The 23856-nt window shown below is 52.8% G+C and overlaps 9 protein-coding genes across 9 annotated transcripts; 4 read left to right on the top strand and 5 right to left on the bottom strand.

Annotated features, from left to right (window-relative positions):
* Nucleotides 1-361: 361 nt before the first annotated feature.
* Nucleotides 362-1790, top strand: Z517_11907 (uncharacterized protein; the record flags this gene model as incomplete). The annotated part of the gene is made up of 5 exons (XM_013423489.1): nucleotides 362-567; nucleotides 623-942; nucleotides 1000-1298; nucleotides 1357-1516; nucleotides 1585-1790. 5 exons carry the CDS (start codon nucleotides 362-364, stop codon nucleotides 1788-1790), a joined length of 1191 nt encoding a protein of 396 aa, XP_013278943.1.
* A 1052-nt stretch (nucleotides 1791-2842) lies between these two features.
* Z517_11906 (uncharacterized protein) lies at nucleotides 2843-5195 on the top strand (the record flags this gene model as incomplete). Its single annotated transcript, XM_013423488.1, has 2 exons — nucleotides 2843-4477; nucleotides 4533-5195. 2 exons carry the CDS (start codon nucleotides 2843-2845, stop codon nucleotides 5193-5195), a joined length of 2298 nt encoding a protein of 765 aa, XP_013278942.1.
* Nucleotides 5196-5630: 435 nt separating this feature from the next.
* On the bottom strand, nucleotides 5631-7244 carry Z517_11905 (uncharacterized protein; the record flags this gene model as incomplete). The annotated part of the gene is made up of 1 exon (XM_013423487.1): nucleotides 5631-7244. One exon carries the CDS (start codon nucleotides 7242-7244, stop codon nucleotides 5631-5633), a length of 1614 nt encoding a protein of 537 aa, XP_013278941.1.
* Nucleotides 7245-8440: 1196 nt separating this feature from the next.
* On the top strand, nucleotides 8441-9177 carry Z517_11904 (uncharacterized protein; the record flags this gene model as incomplete). The annotated part of the gene is made up of 3 exons (XM_013423486.1): nucleotides 8441-8491; nucleotides 8654-8913; nucleotides 9129-9177. 3 exons carry the CDS (start codon nucleotides 8441-8443, stop codon nucleotides 9175-9177), a joined length of 360 nt encoding a protein of 119 aa, XP_013278940.1.
* A 582-nt stretch (nucleotides 9178-9759) lies between these two features.
* On the bottom strand, nucleotides 9760-13587 carry Z517_11903 (uncharacterized protein; the record flags this gene model as incomplete). Its single annotated transcript, XM_013423485.1, has 1 exon — nucleotides 9760-13587. The coding sequence occupies one exon, from the start codon at nucleotides 13585-13587 to the stop codon at nucleotides 9760-9762; it is 3828 nt and encodes a 1275-aa protein (XP_013278939.1).
* A 643-nt stretch (nucleotides 13588-14230) lies between these two features.
* Nucleotides 14231-16276, bottom strand: Z517_11902 (uncharacterized protein; the record flags this gene model as incomplete). Its single annotated transcript, XM_013423484.1, has 1 exon — nucleotides 14231-16276. One exon carries the CDS (start codon nucleotides 16274-16276, stop codon nucleotides 14231-14233), a length of 2046 nt encoding a protein of 681 aa, XP_013278938.1.
* A 400-nt stretch (nucleotides 16277-16676) lies between these two features.
* On the top strand, nucleotides 16677-17132 carry Z517_11901 (40S ribosomal protein S20; the record flags this gene model as incomplete). The annotated part of the gene is made up of 2 exons (XM_013423483.1): nucleotides 16677-16718; nucleotides 16824-17132. The coding sequence occupies 2 exons, from the start codon at nucleotides 16677-16679 to the stop codon at nucleotides 17130-17132; spliced, it is 351 nt and encodes a 116-aa protein (XP_013278937.1).
* A 467-nt stretch (nucleotides 17133-17599) lies between these two features.
* Nucleotides 17600-19770, bottom strand: Z517_11900 (uncharacterized protein; the record flags this gene model as incomplete). Its single annotated transcript, XM_013423482.1, has 3 exons — nucleotides 17600-19461; nucleotides 19528-19641; nucleotides 19725-19770. 3 exons carry the CDS (start codon nucleotides 19768-19770, stop codon nucleotides 17600-17602), a joined length of 2022 nt encoding a protein of 673 aa, XP_013278936.1.
* A 1328-nt stretch (nucleotides 19771-21098) lies between these two features.
* On the bottom strand, nucleotides 21099-23557 carry Z517_11899 (uncharacterized protein; the record flags this gene model as incomplete). Its single annotated transcript, XM_013423481.1, has 5 exons — nucleotides 21099-21911; nucleotides 21961-23167; nucleotides 23221-23352; nucleotides 23409-23429; nucleotides 23481-23557. The coding sequence occupies 5 exons, from the start codon at nucleotides 23555-23557 to the stop codon at nucleotides 21099-21101; spliced, it is 2250 nt and encodes a 749-aa protein (XP_013278935.1).
* Nucleotides 23558-23856: the final 299 nt, after the last annotated feature.

Here is a 23856-nt window from a genome sequence, read left to right as displayed (position 1 = left end):
AGAGTTGTGCGATGCTGCTTGTCGATGCTGAAGCTTCGGCCCCGCCATCAGAACTCGGGCTGGCTTTGGTGGCGTTTCATACGTTGCCTCAAGGTGAAGGGGGCTTTTGATTGGTCTTCAAGATACAATATTACAGTGAAGGCGAGAGGCAGCAGAACCAGCTCTGTCGCTCTTTCCTAGCCTTGTCATCCGATTCCAATCCTTTCTAGACAGTACCATGATGGTATTGGCCTTTCCACGAACGATACGGGCCCAACTGCATTCCTGGTCTCTGTCTCCCATCCTACACTGGAATCAACAGGCTGCTCCTCGAATCACCAGGCGAGTCGAACAGGTGTGGATGGCAAGATCTGCAAGGAGCATGTCGATTCAGCCCCGCACCTTTCCGACCGATGGCTTCGTTACCCTCCCAAAACATGAAAAGTTCGAGGAGGAGAGACTCATTGGCTACAAAGCAGAAAAGTTCTATCCCGTTCGACTGGGGGAGGTCTTTGAGGCGAGGTACCAGGTCGTCGCAAAGCTGGGCTTTGGCACCGCCTCCACTGTCTGGCTCTGCCGGGATCTGCAGTAAGTCAACATTCTTATCCTATGTTTTCGTGACATTCTGCTAACTACTATTGAGTGAAAACGCCCTGGTCACTCTCAAGGTCTGCATCATCGGAGAGGATGCTACACAAGAGTTAATGATTTCTCGCCATATCAAATCCATCGACACGGATCACCCTGGTAAGGGCAAGCTGCGTGTATCGCTGGACGACTTCCATATCAAAGGACCTTGTGGATCTCATCAATGTCTGGTTTTCGAGACACTAGGCCCTACCTTAACCAGTCTGCGAGATTTGTTTGATGACAGGGCTCTCCCAAAGACACTTTTGCAGAAATTCTTGTTCGTGATTGTGACGGCCTTGGACTTCATGCACCAGGCGGGGGTGGTACATACAGGTCTGTCCCCGTATCTGGATACATCCACAGCGTGTTGGCAGCTAAGGAGGATCCTAGATCTATCGCCCAACAACATCCTTGTCGGCACCAACGCTATCGCAGTATCCAAGGTCGAGCAGGCCGAACAAGATAGCCCGTCGCCGCGGAAGATTCTAGCGGATCGCACCATCCATCTTTCCTATGACATGCCAACGACCTACGAAGCGCCGGTTATTACCGATTTCGGCGCTGCTCGCTTGGGGGAACCGGAGCAGAAGTACTCTGGCGACGTCATGCCAGGTGTTTATCGAGCGCCTGAGATTATTGCTGGGACAGAATGGGACTCGAAGATCGACATCTGGTCCGTTGGAGTCATGGTGCGTATAATAGCACCTGAAAAGTTCATTTCACATGGCGCAATTGACACTTCTTTAGATTTGGAGCCTGTTCGAAAGCCGAAATCTCTTCTATGCCGTCAAGGACGGCCATCTCAACGACGAGCTCCACTTTGCTGAAATGGTCTCTCTCATGGGACCTCCACCAAAGGAGTTTTTGCTTCGCTGCGATCGAAGTCGTCAGTACTGGGATTCGGAAGGTAAGGACGCACGGTTCCAGAGCTGAGAGTCTCTATTTCTCTTGGAAGAGCCTCACTAACGGACAAAGGTAACTGGATTGCTGAGACACCGATTCCCGACCAAACTCTTGAGACGCGTGAGACACGTCTGGAGGGCGAGGACAGAGCACTGCTCCTCGCTCTCGCTCGCAAGATTTTTCGTTGGCTTCCGGAAGAGAGGCCGTCAGCACAGGATCTCTACGATGATGAATTCCTTACCCAGTTTGTGTCCAAGGACGAGCCAGGCACTTCTTAAACACCGGAAGTTCGTGGTGCTGTGGATCTGACGCAGCCTTTCGAGCGTGAAGATCATATCGCTGTCAAAGGTCTGACAAGGAGAACTACACGCACGCTACAGCTTGGATAGCAACCTCACTTTTGGGTACGCTTGGTGGGAGGGTCGGTGAAAGTGGAGAGAATCTCGCACTCAGTCAGAACATATGGCTTCCTCCCAGCCGACCATTCTTGACTTCTGAGATAGCGATATGCAGGACAAGCCCTCCTGCTGCTCCAGGAACGGATCTTCTGATGCTCGATCAACGATGTTAAGGGATACAAAGACTGCCTACTGACTGATGAGGGTGTAAGGCATGCTGGAGGAACACCTCCAGTGGACAGGACCGTCTCGCGCGAGAGAGAAAGTCCCAGCATTTTGACAGCGGAGGCTCATCTCGCAAACCAGAGAAAGAGTGAAGGCAGATTCCAAATACCCCATGCTGGAAGTATCGGATGGCAGACCGGAAGAGTTATTCGTGAGGAAAAGGGAAACATGCATGTACTATATGTAGATGATGTAGGGAATGCTAGTACCACAGGACACGAGGCATTTTTTTTTTCGTGGATGGAGGGTATTCTAGAGGTCGACATCCAAAGACCCCAAAACATGGAATTGCACGTCTGGATAGAAGGTTCGCTCCCACCAGGGCTTGTGAGGCTAGAATCCAGTGATATGGAGACCAGCATTAAAGGCCATTTTTGGTGCCACCTGCGGGTGGGCGCCCAACTGGCAAGTCATGCTTCGTCATCATGCAGAGCGAATCACCAGCATCGTCCTTTATCCCCGATCCAAACGTTCGGGTATATGCTCCTTCGGAAAGTTGAAGGCCATTACATCCCACGATCACCGTTCCGTGTCAATCGACCATGAGGCAGACCTGATTTCCGGAAGCTTGCATTCTCTCTCAGCTCTGCCATTGACGTCGCACTGCCTCTACAAAAGTCGGCGTTGAACAACCATCCGATTCCCCTCACCACCTGTTCATACCGCATGCTCCCGCAGCGTATTCCCTGCATTCACCTCGCTTCCCAATGACGACCCGTGGACTCTCAATCGACGGAGTCCGATTTCGAGATACCCAAGGACGCGAGGTGACCTTTCGCGGCATCAACGTCGCCGGAGACTGCAAACTTCCCCGTCACCCGAGCCAACCCTCGCACGAACAGAAGGACTTCTTCGACGCCAAAAGTGTCTCGTTCGTGGGACGCCCTTTCACAGAAGAGGAGGCACATGTACACTTTTCCAGGATAAAGAGATGGGGATACAACGTTATTCGGTACCTCTTCACTTGGGAAGCTCTGGAACATGCTGGACCGGGCCAATACGACGAGGAGTTTATAGACCACACCATCAAGATCCTGCGGATAGCAAAGTCCTACGGTCTCTATGTCTTTATGGATCCTCATCAGGATGTCTGGTCTAGATTCACCGGTGGCTCTGGCGCACCTCTTTGGACCCTTTATGCTTGTGGACTGGACCCGGAGACCTTTGCGGCGAATCAAGCTGCGGTTGTTCATAACACATGGCCGGATCCTGCACAGTTTCCAAAGATGCTGTGGCCGACGAATTACACCCGTTTGGCTACCGAGACTACCTTCACCCTGTTCTATGCTGGTCGGGACTTTGCACCAAACGCCATCATAGACGGCAAAAACATCCAGGACTACTTGACGGACCATTTCATTGCCGCTTGTGCACACCTGGCCCAGAGAATACACGACACGGGCGGACTGGAGGATGAATGTATCATTGGATGGGAAACGATGAACGAGCCGCATCGAGGGTTGATTGGTTGGGAAGATCTCAATGGGCTCCCGGAAGAGCTCAAAATGAGGAAAGGAACAATGCCAACTCCGTGGCAATCCATTCTCACGGGATCGGGCCGTGCTGCAGAGGTCGACGTCTACGAGTTCAGCACGTTCGGGCCATACAAGAGCGGTCGGGAACTGGTGGATCCGGAAGGCGTATCGGCGTGGTTGTCGAAAGATTTCGATGACACACAGTACGGTTGGAAGCGAGATCCGGGCTGGAGACTCGGCGAGTGCCTGTGGGCTCAGAATGGCGTCTGGGATCCCGCCCAGGACCAACTCTTGAAGCCCGATTATTTCGCCTCGATACCCAAGTCGGGAGAGAAGTTGGACTATCTCAAATATACCAACATATACTATATGCAGCATTTCCGGAAGTACAGAGATGCCCTGCGAGCGATCCACAAAGATTGTTTGATCCTGGTGCAATCAGCTGTTCTGGAAATACCTCCGAGCATCAAGGGCACTATCGACGACGACAAGAGGCTGGTCTTCTCGACTCATTATTACGACGGCATCACGCTACTTCAGAAGCACTGGAACAAATACTACAATGTGGACGTCTTCGGAATCCTGCGTCACAAATACTCTAACCCCGTGTTCGCTGTTCGGCTTGGTGAGACAGCCATCAGGAACTGTCTACGGGACCAGTTGAAGGCGATACGCGAGGAAGGCGTGACTTATCTCGGAGACCACCCTACGCTCTTCACCGAGATTGGAATTCCTTTCGATATGGATGATAAATACGCCTACAAGTCCGGCGACTATTCGAGCCAGATCTCAGCCTTGGATGCCAACCATTTCGCCTTGGAGGGCTCGGGCTCTCAGGGGTATACCTTATGGACTTATGTAGTTGAGGTAAGGAGATAAGGAGACAAGCCAGCCCATCACTTTCGATTGCTAACATTCCCAGAACAATCACCAATGGGGAGATTTATGGAATGGCGAAGATCTCTCTGTCGTCTCGGTCGATGATCCTCTCCTTCCAACTGCCTCGACCTTGACAACCCTTCCCACTACGAACCCCTCCACAGCATCCTTAGGCCGGGAGTCAACTTCATATTCAAGCACAACACTGTCCGACTCGACCACGATAAACCCATCAAACCTCAAAGACGCGCTAAAGTCTCCCCAGATCAACCAGACGCAAGCTACACCTCTGAGAGGCACAGACGGTCCAGTTGGTTTCCGTGCTGCCGAAGCGTGGGTCCGGCCGTCTCCGATCGCGACCGTCGGCGACGTCGTGTCTTACGGCTTCGATCTGAAATCCGTGACATTCACCTTCTCGTTGACTTCAGACAGTGCGACAAAGGAGTCTGTCCCCACGGAGATTTTCTTGCCCGAGTTCCATTTCCCGCCCGGTAAAACGCAGGTGGAGGTGAGTGGCGGACGATGGAGAATCGACGCGGTGGACGTCGACGGGGAAGCGATGCAAGTCATGAAATGGTGGCACGGGGCGGGCGAACAGACCATGACCGTCAAGGGCATGAAGAGGAAACCGGGCGCGCTAAACGAGGAGGACGATTCGGAAGCCGGCTACCTCGAGACAATGCGCGAGAGCTGTTCCGTCATGTGATGCGATGTGATATGACAAGGTGCGAGATTGTGCGAGACGGCCGTCAACTCATGTATGCATGTCTTTCTTGATCAGCGAACACGGGAAATGTCAGGTAAATAGGTATCTACTGGGGCGTCCTCGGAAGTAGGCGGTCGGCAGAATTCACCATATCTTTTTCTTCATCGTTCATATCGGAACCGATTTGGAGGGGGCCTGCTCTACAGCGTGCAACAAGTACAGTATTCCTCCTACCGATATTTCCCTGTCATCTAGTGCTGTGCTGGAAAGCAGGCAGGTAAAGAGGGTGGACGAACCACGATGACATGCAGTGCAGTGCAATATAGCAGTAAACTAACAGTTCCAGTACTTTGTCTTGAAGTCCTGTGTTCTGATCATGACTCGCTCGGAACGAGATGTAATTGATGGGGAAGTTTTTAACCATCTATTTGTCGGTCATTGATCGCCTGCATCCTCGGCAGTGTCAATACCGCCATCGTCAGCATCATTGTCCGCGTCCGCGTCGTTCTCTACCTGTGCGGACACCCCGTTCTGTTCATGCTCATCCCCCTCGTCGTTCTCGTTATCATCCCCCTCCCCCTCCCCACCACCTGCATTCTCCCCCCTCAACCGGCCCCCCTTCCTCTTCGGAATGACCCTCAAAAACGCCTTGCCCCAGTCCTCCTCCTCGAGATATCTGAGCAAAATCTCGACGACGTGGTTCGTGGCCAGGACCTTCCGGGACGTCATCTCCAGGTACTCGCCGATGGGCAACTTGGCGGTCTTGATCCCGCGCTCCCGGGCCGTCTTGTAACAGATGCCCTTGTGGCGGTTCTTGTCGACCAGGCCGCCGACGATGTAGGTCGAGTAGGGGGACAGGGTGGTCAGGGTGTCGGGCGAGTCGGAGGTGAGGTAGATGACTTCGCCGGGGGGAGGGGCAGACGGGTCTGTCCGTGGAGAAGAAAGTGGGATTTGCGGTTGGGTGGGTTGAGGATCCTTGGGTCCTGATGGTTGCTGGTCGCTGGGAGTACCGTCTGCTGCATCAGTTGCCTCGACCTTATCGGGTCGTGCAGAGGGCGCTGATCCATTCGCAACGTTGGATGTTTCGCCCTGAACGGCGGAAACTGGGCCACCAGCACCAGCTTGTGGAGCAGCAGCAGCAGCAGCGTACTTCTCAAAACAACCGACGAGATTGCCACCTCCAGGCCCTTTCATCAACTCGTCAGCCTTCTTCGCCGCCTCGACAAAATCCCCCTCCACAAACGTGACATTCCTCCAGTTCAAATAATGCTTGTTGAGCACTGTGTCGAACCTCTTCTTCAGTAGTCCACCCCAGGAGCTGATCACAAGATGAGCCCGATACCGCGAGCGCGAGTTGTCGGAGTAAGACCGCGTGAGTTGCGAGCCCAGCGATATGCGTTCCTTGTCCAACATGAGATCGTCGAAGCCGCAGTCGATAAGGATGGTCACGGGAACCTGGATAGACCGACGGTGTTTCATCTTAGGAGGTACCTGAGGAGGATTTGGCATTGTCTTCATCTTTGTCCCGTCAACTTCTCCATCCCCTCCTTCGCCAGCTGGAGACCGTTGCAGCGTCTGGAGACCGTGCTGTTCCTCCTCTTCTCGGGCGGCCCGTTTCCTGGCCTTCTTCTCCTGTGTCTTCTGTTTCCGCTTCGCCTTGCGGTAATCTCGGGCTGCCTCCCATTCCTGTTGCTTTCGTAGTTTCTTCAATTGGTTCTTGGACAGCGGCTTTTGCAGGTCGCCATCTTGCGGATGCTGCAGCGCAGGGAGCGTGTGGGTATCATCTGGTAAGGTTCCTGAGGATACATCCAGGCCTTCCGACTCGTCTGGGATGAATTCTCCTCCATGTTGTCGCTTCACTGAAGAGTCTTCAATATTAGCAGTATACTCCTCCTCTGGCTTACTGTTCTGCGACAACGGAGCATCGGCGGCGCCATTGGTCGTGCCAGGTAGTTTTGACAACAGAGGAGTACCCGTGTCTTCATCTGAACCGGTGTCATCGTTAGAGTTGAGCTTTCGAAGCTTTGCAGGCCGCTCCTCTGCCTCCATAGCGAAGTGTCAACAGTCGGAATTAGTCGCCAGGGTATGTGAACGTCTAAAGCCTTTCCAAAACTTTTCTCCAGTACAACGCAGGTCGCAGGCAAATTTACCGCCGCTTTTAAAGGGGTGCTTCTATCGACGCCAAGATCTATGCCCCCTACGTCCTCAGCCCTCGCCGTATCTTAACCTACTTGCCTACCTGAATTATTATCCGTCAGGTTCTCAGGAACCACTCCATATACTGTAAGTCATGAGTGAGCCATTCGGGTCAATTGGTCCACTCCTTTGCGTCTCCAGGCAGCAGTTTTGACTGCATGAGCAGGGGAGTGCGGAACCGGGAACCCAAGGGCAAATTGTGTCGAACCCAATCCGGCGTTGGAATTTTCCACAAATCGAGGGCCGTGCGCAGCAGATGAGGATCAATGAATTAATCAGTGTCTTCTGGGATGAATTCCATCACGAAAAACCCACAGCGTAAGCCCCAACTCAGGGTAGACTCTTGATCCTCAAAATAGTGGTACACCTTGGGCACTCGGAATGACGCTTCTTGACTGTGTTCCCATAGATAGTTTTGCACGAGAGCCTCGTCGACGTTCACCGTGGCTCCCCGCTTGATGTAATACTGATCTGTGTGGAATTAGGGGAATTCGGATAGCTGTGTCGTTGAAACATGCTCGCGGCAGAGGTCCCGGATCTGCTGGTCTGTCCAGGTAGGCGATACAGTGCTGAACATGATATAGCTGGTCATCATGTCTGAAGAGAGTTGCCTCAGCTTGATGGAGGAGGACAGTCGAATTAAGATGTTGGCATCCTCGAGAGTACGTAGCACCTCCCTATTGTGGTCTAACTCTGATTAAAAGCCATGCTACCCAGGAGCAGCCGAGGAGCAGCCGAGGAGAACTGGAATTGAGTGGCTTCCGCAGGATGGAAGCAAACACAAGGAGCGAATAGAACTCACCCGAATAGTAATTATGTAGTCGCTAGCTACTGGAGTGGTATTAATACTCCGACCTAGCATGCGCACGTGCTGCTGCTTTAAGTCTCTGGAACCCAAAATTGGGCAAACCCCAACTCGACTTGCAGCGGCCTCGTCCTCCAATTGACCTCATCTCGAACTTCCAAGCTACTCTTTCACCACTGCATTCACCCTGTCTATGCATGTAGGTCGCGATACACCCAACCGGACCAGCCAGCCCTTTTAGAGGATGCCTCAGGACCTCCCGCCCACGGGCGGCTACGAAGCCGTTCAATACAGAGTACGTCTACAAGCTCTCTCGCGCCTCCACCACTCGGGTCTTCCCTACACCCTCCTCCCCTTCCCTCCCCCCCAACCCCAACCCGTTCGGTAGCAGCAGCAGCATGAGAAGAAGAAGAAACAGCGCACTAACATTTTCTGTCCTCTCGTTTCCCCCCCGCAGCGTAACATACCCACACGCGGCCTCAAACCCGTCTGGTACCTCGTCGGCGTCGGGGCCGTGATGGCCTACGGCTGGCGCCAGGTGTTTGTCGGACAGCGCGAGAAACACGAAATGGCCCGCGAGAAGATGTGGAGTCGGATACACCTGACGCCGTTGCTGCAGGCCGAGGAGGACCGGGACCAGGTCAGGAGATACTATGCGGATTTGGCCAGGGAGAAGGAGCTGCTCGGCAGCCAGAGCGGGGCTTACAACAGTGACCGGTACGCTTTCGTCCATTTCCCCGTGCTTTTTTTTTGTGGGAGCTGGACTTGGATCGGGTTATTCCGCAGAGGATGGAGATTCAACGACATCAGAGGAAGTCTTCCGTGGCCAGGAGGGAGAAAGAGAGCGAGAAGGAGACCACGAGGAAGAACACAACAGGTCCCAAAACAGGTCGAGAAGAGGATATGCTGACATTCCTTGCTTCCAACCACAGATTCGTGAGACCGACATTTACAGCCACACCGAACAGAACGGTGGAATGAGGCGGCAGATTTTGATATTGGCGGCGTCCCGAGCCTTGCTCTCCGATCAAGCGACGGTTAATCGTCACCCTCGAACAGCGAGCAGCGAGCAACGCAAATCCACATCTCACGTCCCCAAAGATCCAAGAGTCAACGAGGCGCGGGGGCGAAAAGCCCCCTCGAAGGGATCAGGACGAGGACGTGTGTGGGAAGATCTTTACCAAACCCCCGACATGTACATACATAGAATAAACCGCAAAAAAATTTCTCTCACGATACAGAGACACACCATTGGAACAGACAAGGCCCATCAATCAATCAGTCAATCATAGTCATCACAGATCAAATCAGATCATCATCATCATCATCTACCAGAGTAGAGCCAGTGCAGGGGAGAAGTCCACAAGACCGATCTCTGACGACAAGGGCTGGCCACGTTTTCACCCCCCTTTGGAGCTTCATATAGATATCTACGTTGGCAGAGCGATCCACCTCGCGATATCCAACGTGGAATTACATGCACCTACCTACCCTGTGTACCTACGTATCTTGTCACTAATCATCGTCCGTTGGCCCCTTTGACTCGTGAGCAGATAGTTCTAGCTAGCTTCCAAACATATCCGCGACTCCCGCCAAATCAGCTCCGTCGTCCCCGATACTACCACCACCACCACCACCACCAACAACTTTCCGGCCCCCGTCTTCCACGCCCTGCATGCTCAGCATCTCTCGTTGCTTGTACTTCTCCAGGATCTTCGACTGCTGCTGTCTCGTGTCGATCTTGCCGAGCTCGCTGACCCGGACCCCCCTGACGCCCTCGAGCAGCGCGAGTATAATGGCTCGGAGCCTCTTGGACCGGTTGCCCAGCGATGCTTCCTTGAGAAGCAATGTAGACGCGTGATTGACCTTCGCTTCCGTCATGCCTGGCAGGCTGAGTATCACGTCCCGGGGCGTCGGGGTCAACGACGGACGTTCGTGAGCGGGTGTGGTTTCTGTGGCGGGGACGTGATTCGGCAAACCGTACGACAGCCAGATCGTCGCGATCAGCTGGGCGTAGTAGACCTGCTGATCGGCGAAATAGCCATCGTTCAAGCAAGTGATTGCCGTCTTGAGCATATCCGTCGAGATGTACTCGCGCACGGCGGCGGCCTCCTCGCCACTAACAAAGCGGTCGGACGCAAACTCTGGAACAAGACGGTGCGCGGTCATGAGCATCTGGTAAGACGATTTCATGTCCTTGAACGCAAGCGCATGGTTGATGAGGACAAGCAGCTTTTCCAGGAGATGTACGTGCGAGAGTAAGAAATCCCGCATCGTTTGTTGAGTGCCATCCGTCAGATAGTTGCGATTGACAATCGCCTTCTTCGAGCTCAGCTCCTGCTCGCGCCTCGGCTGCAACCAGTGTGCAACCAGATTGACCGCCCGATAGGTAGTCTGCCGCAGCACCGAGTCATCTCTCATCTCGTCGCTGAGGTTCTCCTCATCGTGCTTATTCTGCTTGCGCTGGTTCATCTTCTCCCACTCGGTTGATAGCTTGATGTCCATCTGCACAAGCACAGACGATATGATTGGAGTCAAAAAATGTTGCCGACTTCCCGGCGGGCATTCGTCAATCAATTTGGGCAGCATCTGAAGCATGACCGCGAAATGATGTGGACTTAGCGGGACTGCTGAATCAATGGCGGCTTGTGCGATCAACTCGGGGAGTTGCTGCATGCTGTAGAAGGTCGTGCCTAGCCTGCCCAGTGTATGGAGGATGCTGTAGCACTGTTCGAGATATCCACGTATTTTCCCTCGCACTGACGATGCAAATCCCTCGAGCGTGGACCTGGAGGCCTTGACCCTGCTGTGAAACTCACCCATGGAGCCGGACGAGATACCCGACTGCCAGTATCGGTCTCGGAGAACTCGTCGAATGACGCCCTCAAGCTCAGCAGGTACATTCGGCCACGATGAGGGATTGTGCAATTGGTGATTATAGCTCGTCAGACGGAGAACATACTCCAGCATCGTTGGGACCATGGGTAACCACAGGTCACATATCATGTTATGGAGCTGTGAACCTTGTTCGAGTCTCTCGGTTGATATGCTTAAGAAAATGCGCGTGGCTCGAAGAGGTAACCTGGCGTAGGCAGACGACATTTCGTTCTGAATCTGCACCCCACGATTGTCGAAGGGAACTGCAGACCAATCCTCAATCTTGCCCGCTCCCAGAGATGCCAGGTACGGTCCAATCTGATCGAACCCTTGAAAATGAGCAAAGGACTCCAGACTGCCCAGAGCGGACTGGAAATTTTGGTCTGCCCAGGCTGCCGCAATGGGTTGAAGAAACTCTTCGAGCTTAGCCTGACGGTGGGTGTAGTCGACCCCTGTCGCATGTTGGATGACAGAGAAGAGCGTAGACTTCAGGTCAACCTGCAGTCGCTCGCTCGCACTGATCTGATTTATTAGATCCGAGAATTTCGCTTGTAGCTGGTCATAGAAGGTGACAAAATAGTCGGCATGTTGCAACGACAAGCGTCTTAACTCGCTCGTGGCATAGCTGTGCAAGTCCTCGACGGCATCCGCATAGCTGGAATCTTGTTGTCGAACGATGATAAAGGACGACAATATGTGCTCCAGGACACTAAAGGCGAAGCCCGTGTCCTTTCTCAGAGCCCGGTTGGAAACTTCGACTACCGTCTTGATCTGGCGTTGTCTGATTTGCGGGTCTTTGAAGTGTCGGTTTTTCATCATGTTCAGCACCCACGCTTTGGTCTCTTCCCGCATTCTTTGCACCAGTTGGTCTTCTTCTGGGCTTGGACCTTCTCGGTGTGCGTCCTGCCATCGATCAAACCCTTTGAACGCAGCATCAACCATGGCAAAGTAGGCATCAGCACGTAGAAGATGCATGGATACGCGTTCATACCTCGTGATGTCGAAGTGTTGTTCCGCCGCTTCGATCTCGTTTAGGAGAGCGTCAACTCGATTCATCACGGCTTGAAGCGCATCTTCCAGTTGTGCGAAACATATCCATTCAATGACAGCCGAGCATAGTCTGCGGTAGTTCATATAGAATCCCTGGCGTTCCGGAAAGAGCTCAATCTCCTCATTCACGAATACCACGACGGGCTCCCGAGTATCATCGGGGAGCTGATCGTATTGCATGAGTCGTTGTGAGGCCACCTCCAGAAGCGGGCCAACACATTGAGATACAGCAGCAGTTGTTCGCCAGCTCTGTACCTCCAGCATCTTGACCCAGGAGTGAACGACTGGGATCGAGACTATCAAGCTTTCGTGTTCTGCCACCATGGTCAAGAAGCGTAAAAAGGGGAAAAGGTCGAGGGTGCTGGGTTCTGGGGGTTTGTATTGGCACATATGATCTGCAAATAACGACATCAACTCTGAGAGTTTTTTCGAAATGACATATTTGCTGCTGTCCATTTCATCTACCGAAACAATAGACCAGCTGTATAGTTGTCTGAATGTGGCGATACTGTCTGGCTGGATCAGAGGATGCACGAGAGCTTGCACTTCGAGCTCTTCTAGTCGGACTCTTCCGTATAGCGACAGTAGACTGTCCATTGCAGCCATGATGAGATCTGGATCTGCCTGGGTGAGGCATCCACATGTCACTGCTAAAGCCATTGAATGAACAATAGCTGGTGTCATGACCCAGGTGAAGGCGGAGCGTATAGTGGCGAGAGCTTTCAGGACGACCTCCTTCAGCTGTCCCTCTACACTGGGGCTCTGTATCGCTTCCTCAAGGAATTTCGTGATCCTGCTGAGCCATCCATCCTGCCCAAAGCGCATGTGGTGGGTGGTATCGCCGATTTTGATGCCTCCTGCGAAGTTTGAGCTGGATGTGAAGATCTCGACAAGTGCAGAGTTCAGCTCTCGCCCGCGCATGATGGCAACACTATCGTCCCGAACAAATATGTCTTCAGACAAGTTTTCCAGTATTGTGAGCACAAAGTCCTTGCGCACAAGATCCTGCTCCCAGAGGTACACCAACTGCTCGTCCAAGCCGAACATATCCAGAGCCCAATAGCGCTTGGCCAATTCGATCCATAGCTCAGCTATCTTGTTGCGGATGAAGACAAGTTCCGTGTCCCGGATCGACCGGCCCAGTTCGTTAATACATTCTCGAAGTTGATTCATTTGCTGCTCGGACAGATGGTGAACCTCATGCCGGACGATGTGACTGAGCACCGAAAGTCCGAAATGTTGTACCAGAGGTGGCTGCGATTTGTCACTTGCGAGGGCGCACCCATACTGAAGCGCTTCATTGCTCAACTTCAGATTCTCCAGGTACTCTGAAGCTTGCCTCCTAACCTCATTCTTGGTGGTGGGATTGTGGATGACCTGTAAGGCTTCCAGGATATTGGAGGTGTCGTAAGAGTGTTGGCGTGCTCCATTTGTGGTGCCGTTGGCTGTAGCTAGGTCTGTCATCTCCAAGTCCGTCGATCTACAGGGTGACAGTCTGTGATCTGAGTGGCATATCGTCCTGGGGCAGATCGGCTTAGGAGGCAGAGGGTAAGGATATGCAGAGGCGTTTATGCCTCCTAAGTGTTGTTCCTGGCGGCAACTCTGAACAATGGTACAAACAGATCCCCCTGTCGCTCTAATGTCTGGCGGGTTCAGAGGTGAAGATTTGTCACCACAGCCACCGCACCCGTTTTCGTTCCTTTTTTTCTAGAAGAGCATGTGGTCTCTGCGTCTAAAATCCAATATGGTAGTAGATGAGGACGGCTTGATCGGCTACGCACTCCGCCGGCGTCAAGAAAGATCCATGGAGAGAAGAGAAATTGTTTGAGGAACAGGGGCATGCGACACCCATCAGTGTCAAAAGTGACGATTTGCGGATGAAACAAACTCCTGCCAAACAAAGAGTCGCCTCGCCCAAAACGGAAGGTTTAACCGGGGTGTAATATATGCATCCCTTTGTTTGTTTCTCTACTTCTATCTCTCTTGCTTCTTCTACCACGTTGCCTTTTGGGTTTTAGCTTCAGGACCTACATCGACTGTTCGCAGTCGCCTAGCAAATTGTGTTGGTCACCCCCACACACAGACTTCCACACCCGAGTCTCTATTGCTATACCACACCTCCTCCCATACCTCTGCCCATCTTCCGCGCTCTCCCTTCGCGTCTGTTGTGGCTCGCTCCGCCTCTGCCTCTACCTTGTTCTTTTCGCTTCCTGGCAGCCTGAGTCGCTGCATCACCGCTGGGACCTGCAGTACCTCCATTGCCACCGCGACCACGTCCCCAGGTGCGGTTTCCCCTGGGTTGCGCCTGAATTCGTCGACCTCCGCTCTCCGCCTCTCCCTCGCTGCCCTCAGGAGTATTGTCGCCCTGCCATCGCGTCGAAGCAAGTGCAACTTGATTTCCTCTGAAACCTGGAGTACCCGAGTATTTCTTTTCTAGGCGATCTTGCAGTTTGGGGTCCCTCTTCAGCATAATAGCCCATCCTTCCAGCTGTTCATCACTCATGTTGGTCTCGCGTTTGAGATCTTGTCGTATCTTGGATATACGGGTGTTGCTGTCTCGTGCAAATAGCTCCTGGTTGCCTTTCCACGCTCGGAACAACTTCTCTTCGTGGGGATTTTGCTCTTGTCCTCTTTCTGGTTGCGGCCGGGTGTCAGTGTCTAGAGTGGAATCCACTGTTCCGCCCACATCGGCGATATCGTATGTGTCGTCTCGCTCATCATCGTCCAAGTCAAAGGCTGCCAATGCTGACAGAATTGCCGCCTTTCGTTGTGCATGCTCATGTTCTGTTTCAGCGTGGTCAATTTTGACATCTTTTTGCCCTCTGTGTAGCCGACTTGTAGATATCTGAAGTTTGTCTAGATCGTCTCCAGCAAATATGTTCTTCCTCTCTGGAAGTTGCGGCGGTGTGGAATGTGGTGCAAGATCGTGCGCGGGTCCAGCAATCTCAAGGTCAGGCCCTTCGAAGACATCCCGGTCACGGAGTCCAGCTGGAAGAGAATCTGGCTCCAATAGCGCCGCCACCACAGCCTCAGTGTCATCATGGAAGTGGTCGAGGAGCCTGAGGATATAGTGATTTGAAAGGTCTGGAAAGAGGTCATGGACTTGTGATATCTGCGAGGCCTTGTGAATGTGCATCTCTTCGTTCGCATCGGCCTTGCCTTTGCCTTTTGCGACTTTGCGCCTTCTGGGCCCAACTGGGGGGTGGAAATGCCTGGTATTTTGTCGATAGATATTGAGTGACTCCAACAACCCCTGACCTCGCTTACTACCAGCCACGAAAGGGTCTGATGCAAGATGTCTCAAGAAAGATGTACTGCAAACCAGGCTCGAGGACAAAGTCGGCCCATTGACTTTTGACTTTGTGAGTCGGTCCGTCTCGGATTTCATGAAATAAAGGTGGTCCAGCAGCAGCGGTCCATGGGCAGAACCATCGGACATCAGGCTGCGCAGACAGTAGAAGATGTGCTCGGTCAGTATTCTTTGGAACAAGCCTGCATCAGGTAATGTCTGCAATCGACTGTAGGCCTCCATCAGTGTCTCGAGGTAATCTGAGCCCGTCATAAGAACGAGGCCTGCGTCGGCTGAGACCTTGACAAACGCATTCATTTCACGCAGTCGACCCACAAGCACTCCCGAGTTAGGTGGCGCCGAAAGATCCGCCGAGACAGTCTTCTTCCAGCCCTCGACTACGTTTGTCATTTGGGCTTGATTCCTCTTCCACGTTGTCTTCAGCGTCACCTTCCAGTCCGACACGGTTGCGTAGAGCATGCACGCCTGACATAGCAGCTCCACGAGTTTCGCCTTGTCGTAGTCGAAAGGCGTAGCCGTGACCAGCAGGAGCCTTCTCCAGAGCAAATACGCGCGTTTCAGCAACAGTCTTTCCTTCTGGAGGCTCGGCGGCTGTACCGTGTCCATTGCCCGAGTAGCTGACCTGAAGAATGACGCGAGGAAGACCACGCCGCTGGCATCCTCTCCAAAACCGATTTTGGAGAAATCTTTGTCTGGCAGTCGGAGACGGAATTCCAGACTGAACAGCCATGAGTCAAGACACGCATCCCACTCAGCGGGCGGCAGGCTGGCTTTGACGCTTGATTCCGGGTACAGGGCTAATGGGGGAAGGCCACCCTGCTGAGTGCCTGGGACCTGGTCCATTTCCAGCTGACGGCAATTGTGCCAAGTCTATCTTTCGAGCTGGATTGAGAGTCGGATCAAAGAAGTCCCATTCCAAAATGAAGAAAAAGTCACCTTCATCATCATTCATACTGTAAGTGACTGCTGAGAGTGCTGGTGACTGAACTTTTGGAGAGTCATTCCATAACAGGCTTAGTCTAAATCGGCTCAACCCGCCGCCAAGATTTCAATCGCACTGTGCGGCATCGAAAAAAGATGTCGCAGACAAGTTCGCAACCACCGCCCTTCTATTCCTGCTTTCCCTTCTCCAGCCTTTCATCACTTTACCGAACCCAGTCGTTCAGGTCTTGATTGGCGCCGACACTCTCTCCGACCTCTTCACTCGACAACACCACCGCGTCCCACAAAAATCACTACCAAAATGTCTTTCCAAAAGCCCGAGAAGGATTTCGGCGAAGGCCCAGTGCGTTTCCCTCTCCCCGCTCTCTCCGTCCGTCTGCAATTGGAAACATCCAGACCAGAGCGACGGCAGAACGACTGAACCGGACGACTAACATGCGTGCCACAGAAAATCCACAAAATCCGCATCACCCTCACCTCGCGCAAGGTGCAGTCTCTCGAAAAAGTGTGCACGGAGCTGCTCGACCGCGCCAAGACCAAGAACCTGCGTGTCAAGGGCCCCGTGCGCCTGCCGACCAAGACGCTCAAGGTGACGACGCGCAAGACCCCCTGCGGCGAGGGCTCCAAGACGTGGGACATGTACGAGATGAGGATTCACAAGCGCCTGATCGACCTGAACGCGCCGACCGAGGTGGTCAAGCAGATCATCATCAACATCGAGGCCGGCGTCGAGGTCGAGGTCACCATCGCGGCATAAACGAAATGTTCTGGTTGAGAGGAGAGAGATGGGATTTTCGTGAGAATTCGTGCGTGGAATTTTTCGCATCCTCTGAGACGGAGAGGGCGATGGTCGGAATAGAAGAGAACAGGTCAAAAACGGTGCGGACGGTCGTATGCCCGTGAACCAGGCGTCGAGAGATGCATTGGCTCCTCGCTCCGGCCTGGGACAGTGGCTGGGGTAGACTCTAGCCTGCATTCGCAAGACAAGATCTAATGTCGCGCAATAAAAATGAGCAGGAAACCTACCGAGCAAAGGATTTCGTGTGCTGTGTGCCTTTTGCCCCTACGCGTTCACGTACACGTCCCGACATGAGCACGATTCCTTCGTAGTGCCTGCACCTTTGCGTGTCTCTAAATGTCTGTCTGCCTGTCTGTGACGCTACTGAATACATTTCCGGAACTGCCCAAATATCCCCTAGTCCACAAGCACGAACTTCTGGAGTGTCAAAAGTCGTAAACCCCCCACTCCCTCAAAGGCGGCACCAATGGAATCTTGCCGTCCAAAAACCTGCCTTCGGAAAACAAGTACTTGTAGCGATCCAAAATTTCGGCCGTGTATTCATCCTTCCCCCCTTGACAGTCCTCGATCTTATCCTCCCTGTTCAGCGCCACAACGTCGGGAGTGGCTCCGGCGTCTGGAAACCAGATCTTCTCCATGCCTTGACCATCAGGGCGGCGATAGCACGGTATGGAGTTGATGTATTCAACGCGTTGGCCGCGGTAGGAAGTGATGCGACCAGAGACGTCTTTTTGAGGTGGTTGGAGTGGGAGGGTCTGAGTGTAGTGCACGGCGTGGGGAGGCCGGTTGATGAGCGGATGAGGAGTTGTCGAAGTGTTGATGATGGGTTTGGCGACCGGTGGAGGCTGGGACGTGGGAGGGGCTGCTTGAAATGGCTGAGGCGCCGTGGCCGGCCCAGATGTTGTATCAAAAGGATTTGCTCGGGAAGCCGGGCGTGAAGGCGCGGGGGTGGTCGTGTCCATGGTCTCATCTTTTGGCTGGGCTTCTGCAGTTTTGGGGGCGAAAGGGTTCGCCGGAGCTGTGGTTTGGCCGAATGCTGGTGTCGAGCCGGAACCCGCACCAGTTTGCCCAAACGCGGGAGCAGCGGTCTGGCCAAATCCGGCTGAAGTCGACGCAGCTTGACCAAAAGGCGAGGTAGTGGATGCTGGTGCCTGTCCGAAGCCAGATGTAGCCTGGGGTGCCTGTCCAAAGGCTGGGGTTGGTTGACCGAACGCGGGCTTACCAAACGCAGATGGCTGGCCGAATGCAGGCGTGGGTTGCGATGGTTGTCCAAAAGCCGAAGAAGGTTGACTAGGCTGACCAAAAGTTGAAGCAGGTTGACTGGGTTGTCCAAAAGTCGAAGAGGGCTGGCTAGGCTGTCCAAAGGCCGATGTAGGCTGTGAAGGCTGTCCAAACGTTGAACCAGACTGAGCGGGTTGACCGAAAGGGGAGGGAGTTTGACCGAAACCACTTGATGCTGTAGCTGGCGCAAAAGGATTCTTTTGCGGAGTCGACCCAAAGCCCGAGGAACCAAATGCTGGTTGTCCGAACCCAGAAGAGGGCTGAGATGGTTGGCCGAATGTCGAAGTAGGCTGTGAGGGTTGTCCAAAGCTAGATGTTGGTTGCGAAGGTTGACCAAATGACGACTGACCGAACCCAGGACTTCCAAAAGCGGGTTTTGCAAAGGGGCTTGATGACGACCCAATTGAAGGCTTCCCGAATGGGCTGTTTGTTGAGCTTCCCGTCCCAAAGCCGCTCTGCCCAAAGGCTGGTTTGGAGAAAGGAGAAGTCCCAAACCCGGAGGCCTGGGCAGGCTGGCCAAACGATGATGCGGCGGGTTTCGCAAAAGGACTTGTTGTTGAGCTGGTGCCAAATCCTCCACCAGTAGTGGTCCCTCCGCCAAACGCATTCGAGCCAGCGGATTGCGACTCAAAGTCCTTGATAAATTGATCCCTCGATTTCGTTCCATCCATCTGCGTGAAGTCGTCTCTGTTGGGGCGTTTCTTCTCGGCGTCGAGCACAAACTTCTCGACATCACGCGCATTGCTGAGGATTTGGTTGATACTCTGTTCGGCTTTGTTCCACAAGGCTATGGCTTCTTGGTCACCTTCGTTTTCCTTGCCTTGACTCGCCAACTCGTAGAACCTCGCACGCACTTCTTCGGAACTAAATTCGTTCTCGACCAAGAGCGAAGCCGGAGGATTTCTGCCTGGCCCATATGCTGACAGAATCCACTTTGGTCGACCTTTGCCAGCTCCAAGGTCGTTTGGGATATCATCCGGGTTGAACTGCCAGGCATCTCTCCGAGCTACATATTAGAGATGTTAGTTGGACCACGCGGCTTGCTGAGAAAGAAGCTATGCAGAGGAAACACGAGCCTTACCATTGCTACCGTTACCACCTCCGAATCTGTTACCCGAGAGAGCGCCAAATCTGTTCTGATTTGCAAAACCACCACCTCCTCCGGGATGTTCGTTCCGGCAATTGGCTGTGAGATGGTCGCGTCAGTTACGTCCGGTGGGAGCAGGCCGAGACAGGATGTGGACTGTCAAGGCAGTGTTGGAAACGTACCGCCAAATTTGCAGTTTCCCTGCAGGAAGTATTTGCAGACGACCATGGCAAAGCCTCTCTCGCCCTTGGAGGGGTCTATGCAAAATTTGGTAGATAGAGGGAATGGAGGGTGCGACTTCGGTGATTGAGTAGGCTTAGTTGGTCATCCCGCATATGATGCCAATTTATCGGGCGCGACTTCAAGTGACAGTGAACTTTGGCTGCTGGGCTTTAGCGGCGTAGCGTGTCAAAGCGAATGAAAGTTTTGAGGGTAACAATCAACGAGTGAGTTCGCAAAGTGAAACCTTGGCCGTCAGTGTCGAAAAGGTGTCACTTGGGTGGTGAGATAATAAGATGTGGGGTCCTGAGTACAGCGGGCAATGTGCCATGTACAATGTGCAGTCTGGGATGTGAAGGAAATGATTTGCCTTTTGATGCGAGCCCCAGACGCGTTGAATCGACTGCAGAAATAAGGGGCAGTCTGACACGGTCTGACGTGGTCTAATACAGATTTTCTACTCCTGGCCATTCGTTACTATCTTCTCGTCAGACAGAGTCATTTATTTGTGCGCGGCCAAAAATAGCTTAGTGCCTGTACAGCTTAGTCCGATATGGCACATTTTGCAGCCTTGAGGCTCAGCCTTGTCAACGTCAACCTCAGCAGGTCCCACAAGCAAGACTCCGGACGACTTGACGATGCTCGTCCTGCTAGTTCTAATAGACCCGTTAAGCTGCGGGCTACTTTTACAATCACGAGAAACTCAGTGGAAGACGAAAACTACAGAAAATCAAGCCATAACAGTCACGTCTTCATTCGCTAATGGTTAGTGCAGCAATCGTCGCTGCACTTTCAAATGTCGTTTCTATGCATACTATTTCAGACCTTGTGCAGTTGCCGTTCTCCGTTTGCACGCGAGCATGTGTATTGTGTGCTGGGTTCAAATCAATGATGAGGCCAGCAATTAATCTTGTCTCCAGTTGACCCGACCTGGCCAGACATGGTACCATAGCTCATTAAAGGATGAGCCTCGGCCATAAACCCGGAGTCAGGTGATAAGTCTGCTCATAAGCTGGCAGGTCGCTGGGTTGTGCTGGTAGCCAGAAGGACCTGAACATGAGTATAAACGACCCGTCCGCGAAAAGGCACAAACGCTCACAGCGATAAACAGAAAATGTCCAAAAGGCTTGAGCTCCTGTACCACCCCGCGGGGAGAGGAAGTGGAGCTTGGATAGTCTCAGACCCCCAGTAGTGTACACCGCTTCAGTGCTGATTTTTTAAATGCTGACGCGCTCTGGAATTTGGGCAAGAGAGCCAGAGGCTCGGGTTCTAAATATGTCTGCAGGGACGCATATTCTTCTATGCATATAGAGATTGAAGTGATTGACATTCTCAGGCTAGAAAAGTGACAACAAGTCCTCGTTCGTCTTCTTTCCGCCAGAGTTGTCAAGTTGCTGTTTAGGGGGTGGGGGCTGCGACTGAGAAAGATCCATCGAAGCGAAGCCGTTCAGAATGTCACTATCAGTCATTCCGCCAAATGCAGACGATGCCGACGGCACAGTTGAAGACGATCCATTGCCAAACACGCCAAGTAGGTCATCCATGTTATTGGCCGCAGCAGGCTGACTGACGGTCGGTGAAGCCACCCTTTGCGGTGTCCCTGCAAGACCTTCCAAGCCTGAGAGGCCGTCCGAGGGCTTTTCCGACGCCGACGCAGGTGCGGCACCATCGAAATCGATGTCGAGGAGGTTTTCAATGTTGTTTTGTGCTTCGGGAGCCTTACCCTGGACCGCTGCCGCTGCCGCGGCTGCTGCCAATGGATTTTCGCGGGCATTTTGCATTTGCTCTTCGATTGCAGCTTGTTGTACCGCATCGGCTCCAAAGCGGCCTTGGCCCACGAATTGCTCTGGTGGTTTGTGATAGACTGAAGCTAATGTCGAGAGCTCGCCGAGCAACCTTTCAAGGAGTGCTGGTGGTAATGATTGGATTGTGGTGGTTATGGGTGGCTTTTCTGAGAGGATGATGTTCTTGGGAGCGTTTTGGTCGCTTGTGTTGGAGAGGAGCCGCCAGTATACATAAGCTCGATCGCGAATGTCGGGGTTGTCGCTTTCGGCAGTTGCGGCATTGAGAACCTTCTGGACGAGACCTTGGGCGGCTTGTGGCCGCTTCAAGAACAGCTTGACCACCGCGGTGAGGATCTGAAGCTGGGTCTGGTTGATTGTCAGTAAAGTGCGTTGAGAGGGGATCCAGTAAACGTACCTGTGTAAACTCTTCGGCAAATCCATCCACAAACCCGCCGAGGATGTCGCCAGCATTGCTGATTTTTTCAGCATACTCCCCGACGATCCAGATCAAAGACCCTCGCGCATTTGGTTCATCCAGCTCATCGATACATTTGCATAATGTTGGGATGATTCCTTCATAACCTGGGTATTTCCGGAAAATATCCTTGATCACAACAATCACTTCTTGTACCACATAGTTGACTTTTGTGTTGATGAGGTCCAGCAGGGCATTGACACAACGTTCACTGGCACTTTCGATCTTGATGGCAACTTGTCCAATGGCCTTGACGGCTCGACGCACAAAATCCATGTCTACTTCCAAGGCATATTCCTTCAGTTCGGCCAGTAGTTGATCCACGTTTGCCTCGTTTGCTATACGGACCATTATTTCGAGTTTTTGAAACTTGACATAAGGCGGATCGTTGTATTTGCAGAAAAAGACTCGGATTTCTTTGCTGAGAATATCGGGTTGCTTCTGCAGGAGGAGGTCGATATTGCGGAGAGCCACGTACTGCACTTCCGGCGCCGAAGATACTAGCGTGACCAAGGGAGGTGCCATCTTCTTCAGATAAGACTGCTGCGTTTCCAATGGAAGGTATCTCATATGCAGGAAAACCGCCTTGACGGCAGCGACAACCACACTCGAGTTGACATGCTGAAACTGCGGCGCCACTCTTTCGCATATGTGCTCGGCTTCTTTGACATCCTGCGCCTTGTATTCTGCCAATGTACTCAGGATCGTGACACGACCCCATTCCGTACACTCATTCAGAGCCATCAGGAGTTTCTTCAATGTGTTGGGTGTGATGTGTAGGGCGTTCGTGTCGGGTGCCGACTCATTGATTTCGGCAAGTGCTTGCACGGAGTTGGCTACCACCATCGGGTTCGGATCACCAATCATCTCTTGCAGTGTTTCCAGGAAGCCATTTTCGAGGCACATGGCAGGATTGAGATCGAACAGTTTTGCGACGCAGATCGCGGCAGTCTTTCGAACATAGGGTGATTCGTCTCGGAGTGTCTTTCGTAGTGGTTCTTCCATGTAGTCGATCATTTTGTCAACTCTTATGCATCCCATTGTTCGGATTGCCAGTGCGCGGATGAGGGGATTGGGATCTTCGGAATCTTGTACGAAGGTGTTGACAGCGAGGATACAGAGGTCAGGGTGTGATTTCGCATAGTTCCTGTGGTCGTAATCAGCAACCTGGAGAAGTCGGTCGAGTTCCGGCGCACTGACATCAAGTACAAGTAGACTAGTTTCTTCTGGTCGAGGTCAGAGGTCGCAATGTTTTTGAGGACGTCCGGAAAAAGTGCGGAAACGTCTTTGCCCAATGTCATGGCCATGATAGTCTTTTGAATGGCCTCTTTCCTAAATCAAGACATGAGGACTCTTGTACAGGCTACATCACCTTAGGTCAGGCTCACCGTTCGTAGGCATATTGAGATCTGGTATTATTCAGTTAGCCCAAACATTTGAACTGGTGTTGGAACACATACACAAGACCAGCTCGCAATTCAAAAGTTTCCCCTTTCTTTGGAGGCGCAAAGGCGTTCCTCACCCTGTTCATCGCCATCTTGTTCGGGTTGAGTGGGACGCGGAATGTGAACGAACGATAGAAACGGGGTGGCTGAGATAGAGTGGCTACCTTGCCATCTCTGAGGCTGCTCGATCCATGAGTTTGTAAGGTTCAGAGTCTTTTCAAGCAGGGCTCTAGTGGCAGTGGAAAAGTATTGACAGCTGACACAATTCAGGCGGGTGGAGGAAAGACAGCGTCAACAGATGATCTGGCACATTTCACGGAGTCTAGGAGTCTGAACCGCAGGCCGGGGGTTGCCAAGATGAGTTGCAACTACTCCGAACTCATCCCGCCAC

This window comes from Fonsecaea pedrosoi (genome assembly GCF_000835455.1).
Source record: "Fonsecaea pedrosoi CBS 271.37 unplaced genomic scaffold supercont1.8, whole genome shotgun sequence".
NCBI classification, from domain to species: Eukaryota; Fungi; Ascomycota; class Eurotiomycetes; order Chaetothyriales; family Herpotrichiellaceae; genus Fonsecaea; species Fonsecaea pedrosoi.
Note: the sequence above shows the minus strand (reverse complement) of the source record. Positions and strands in the feature narration are given on the sequence as shown.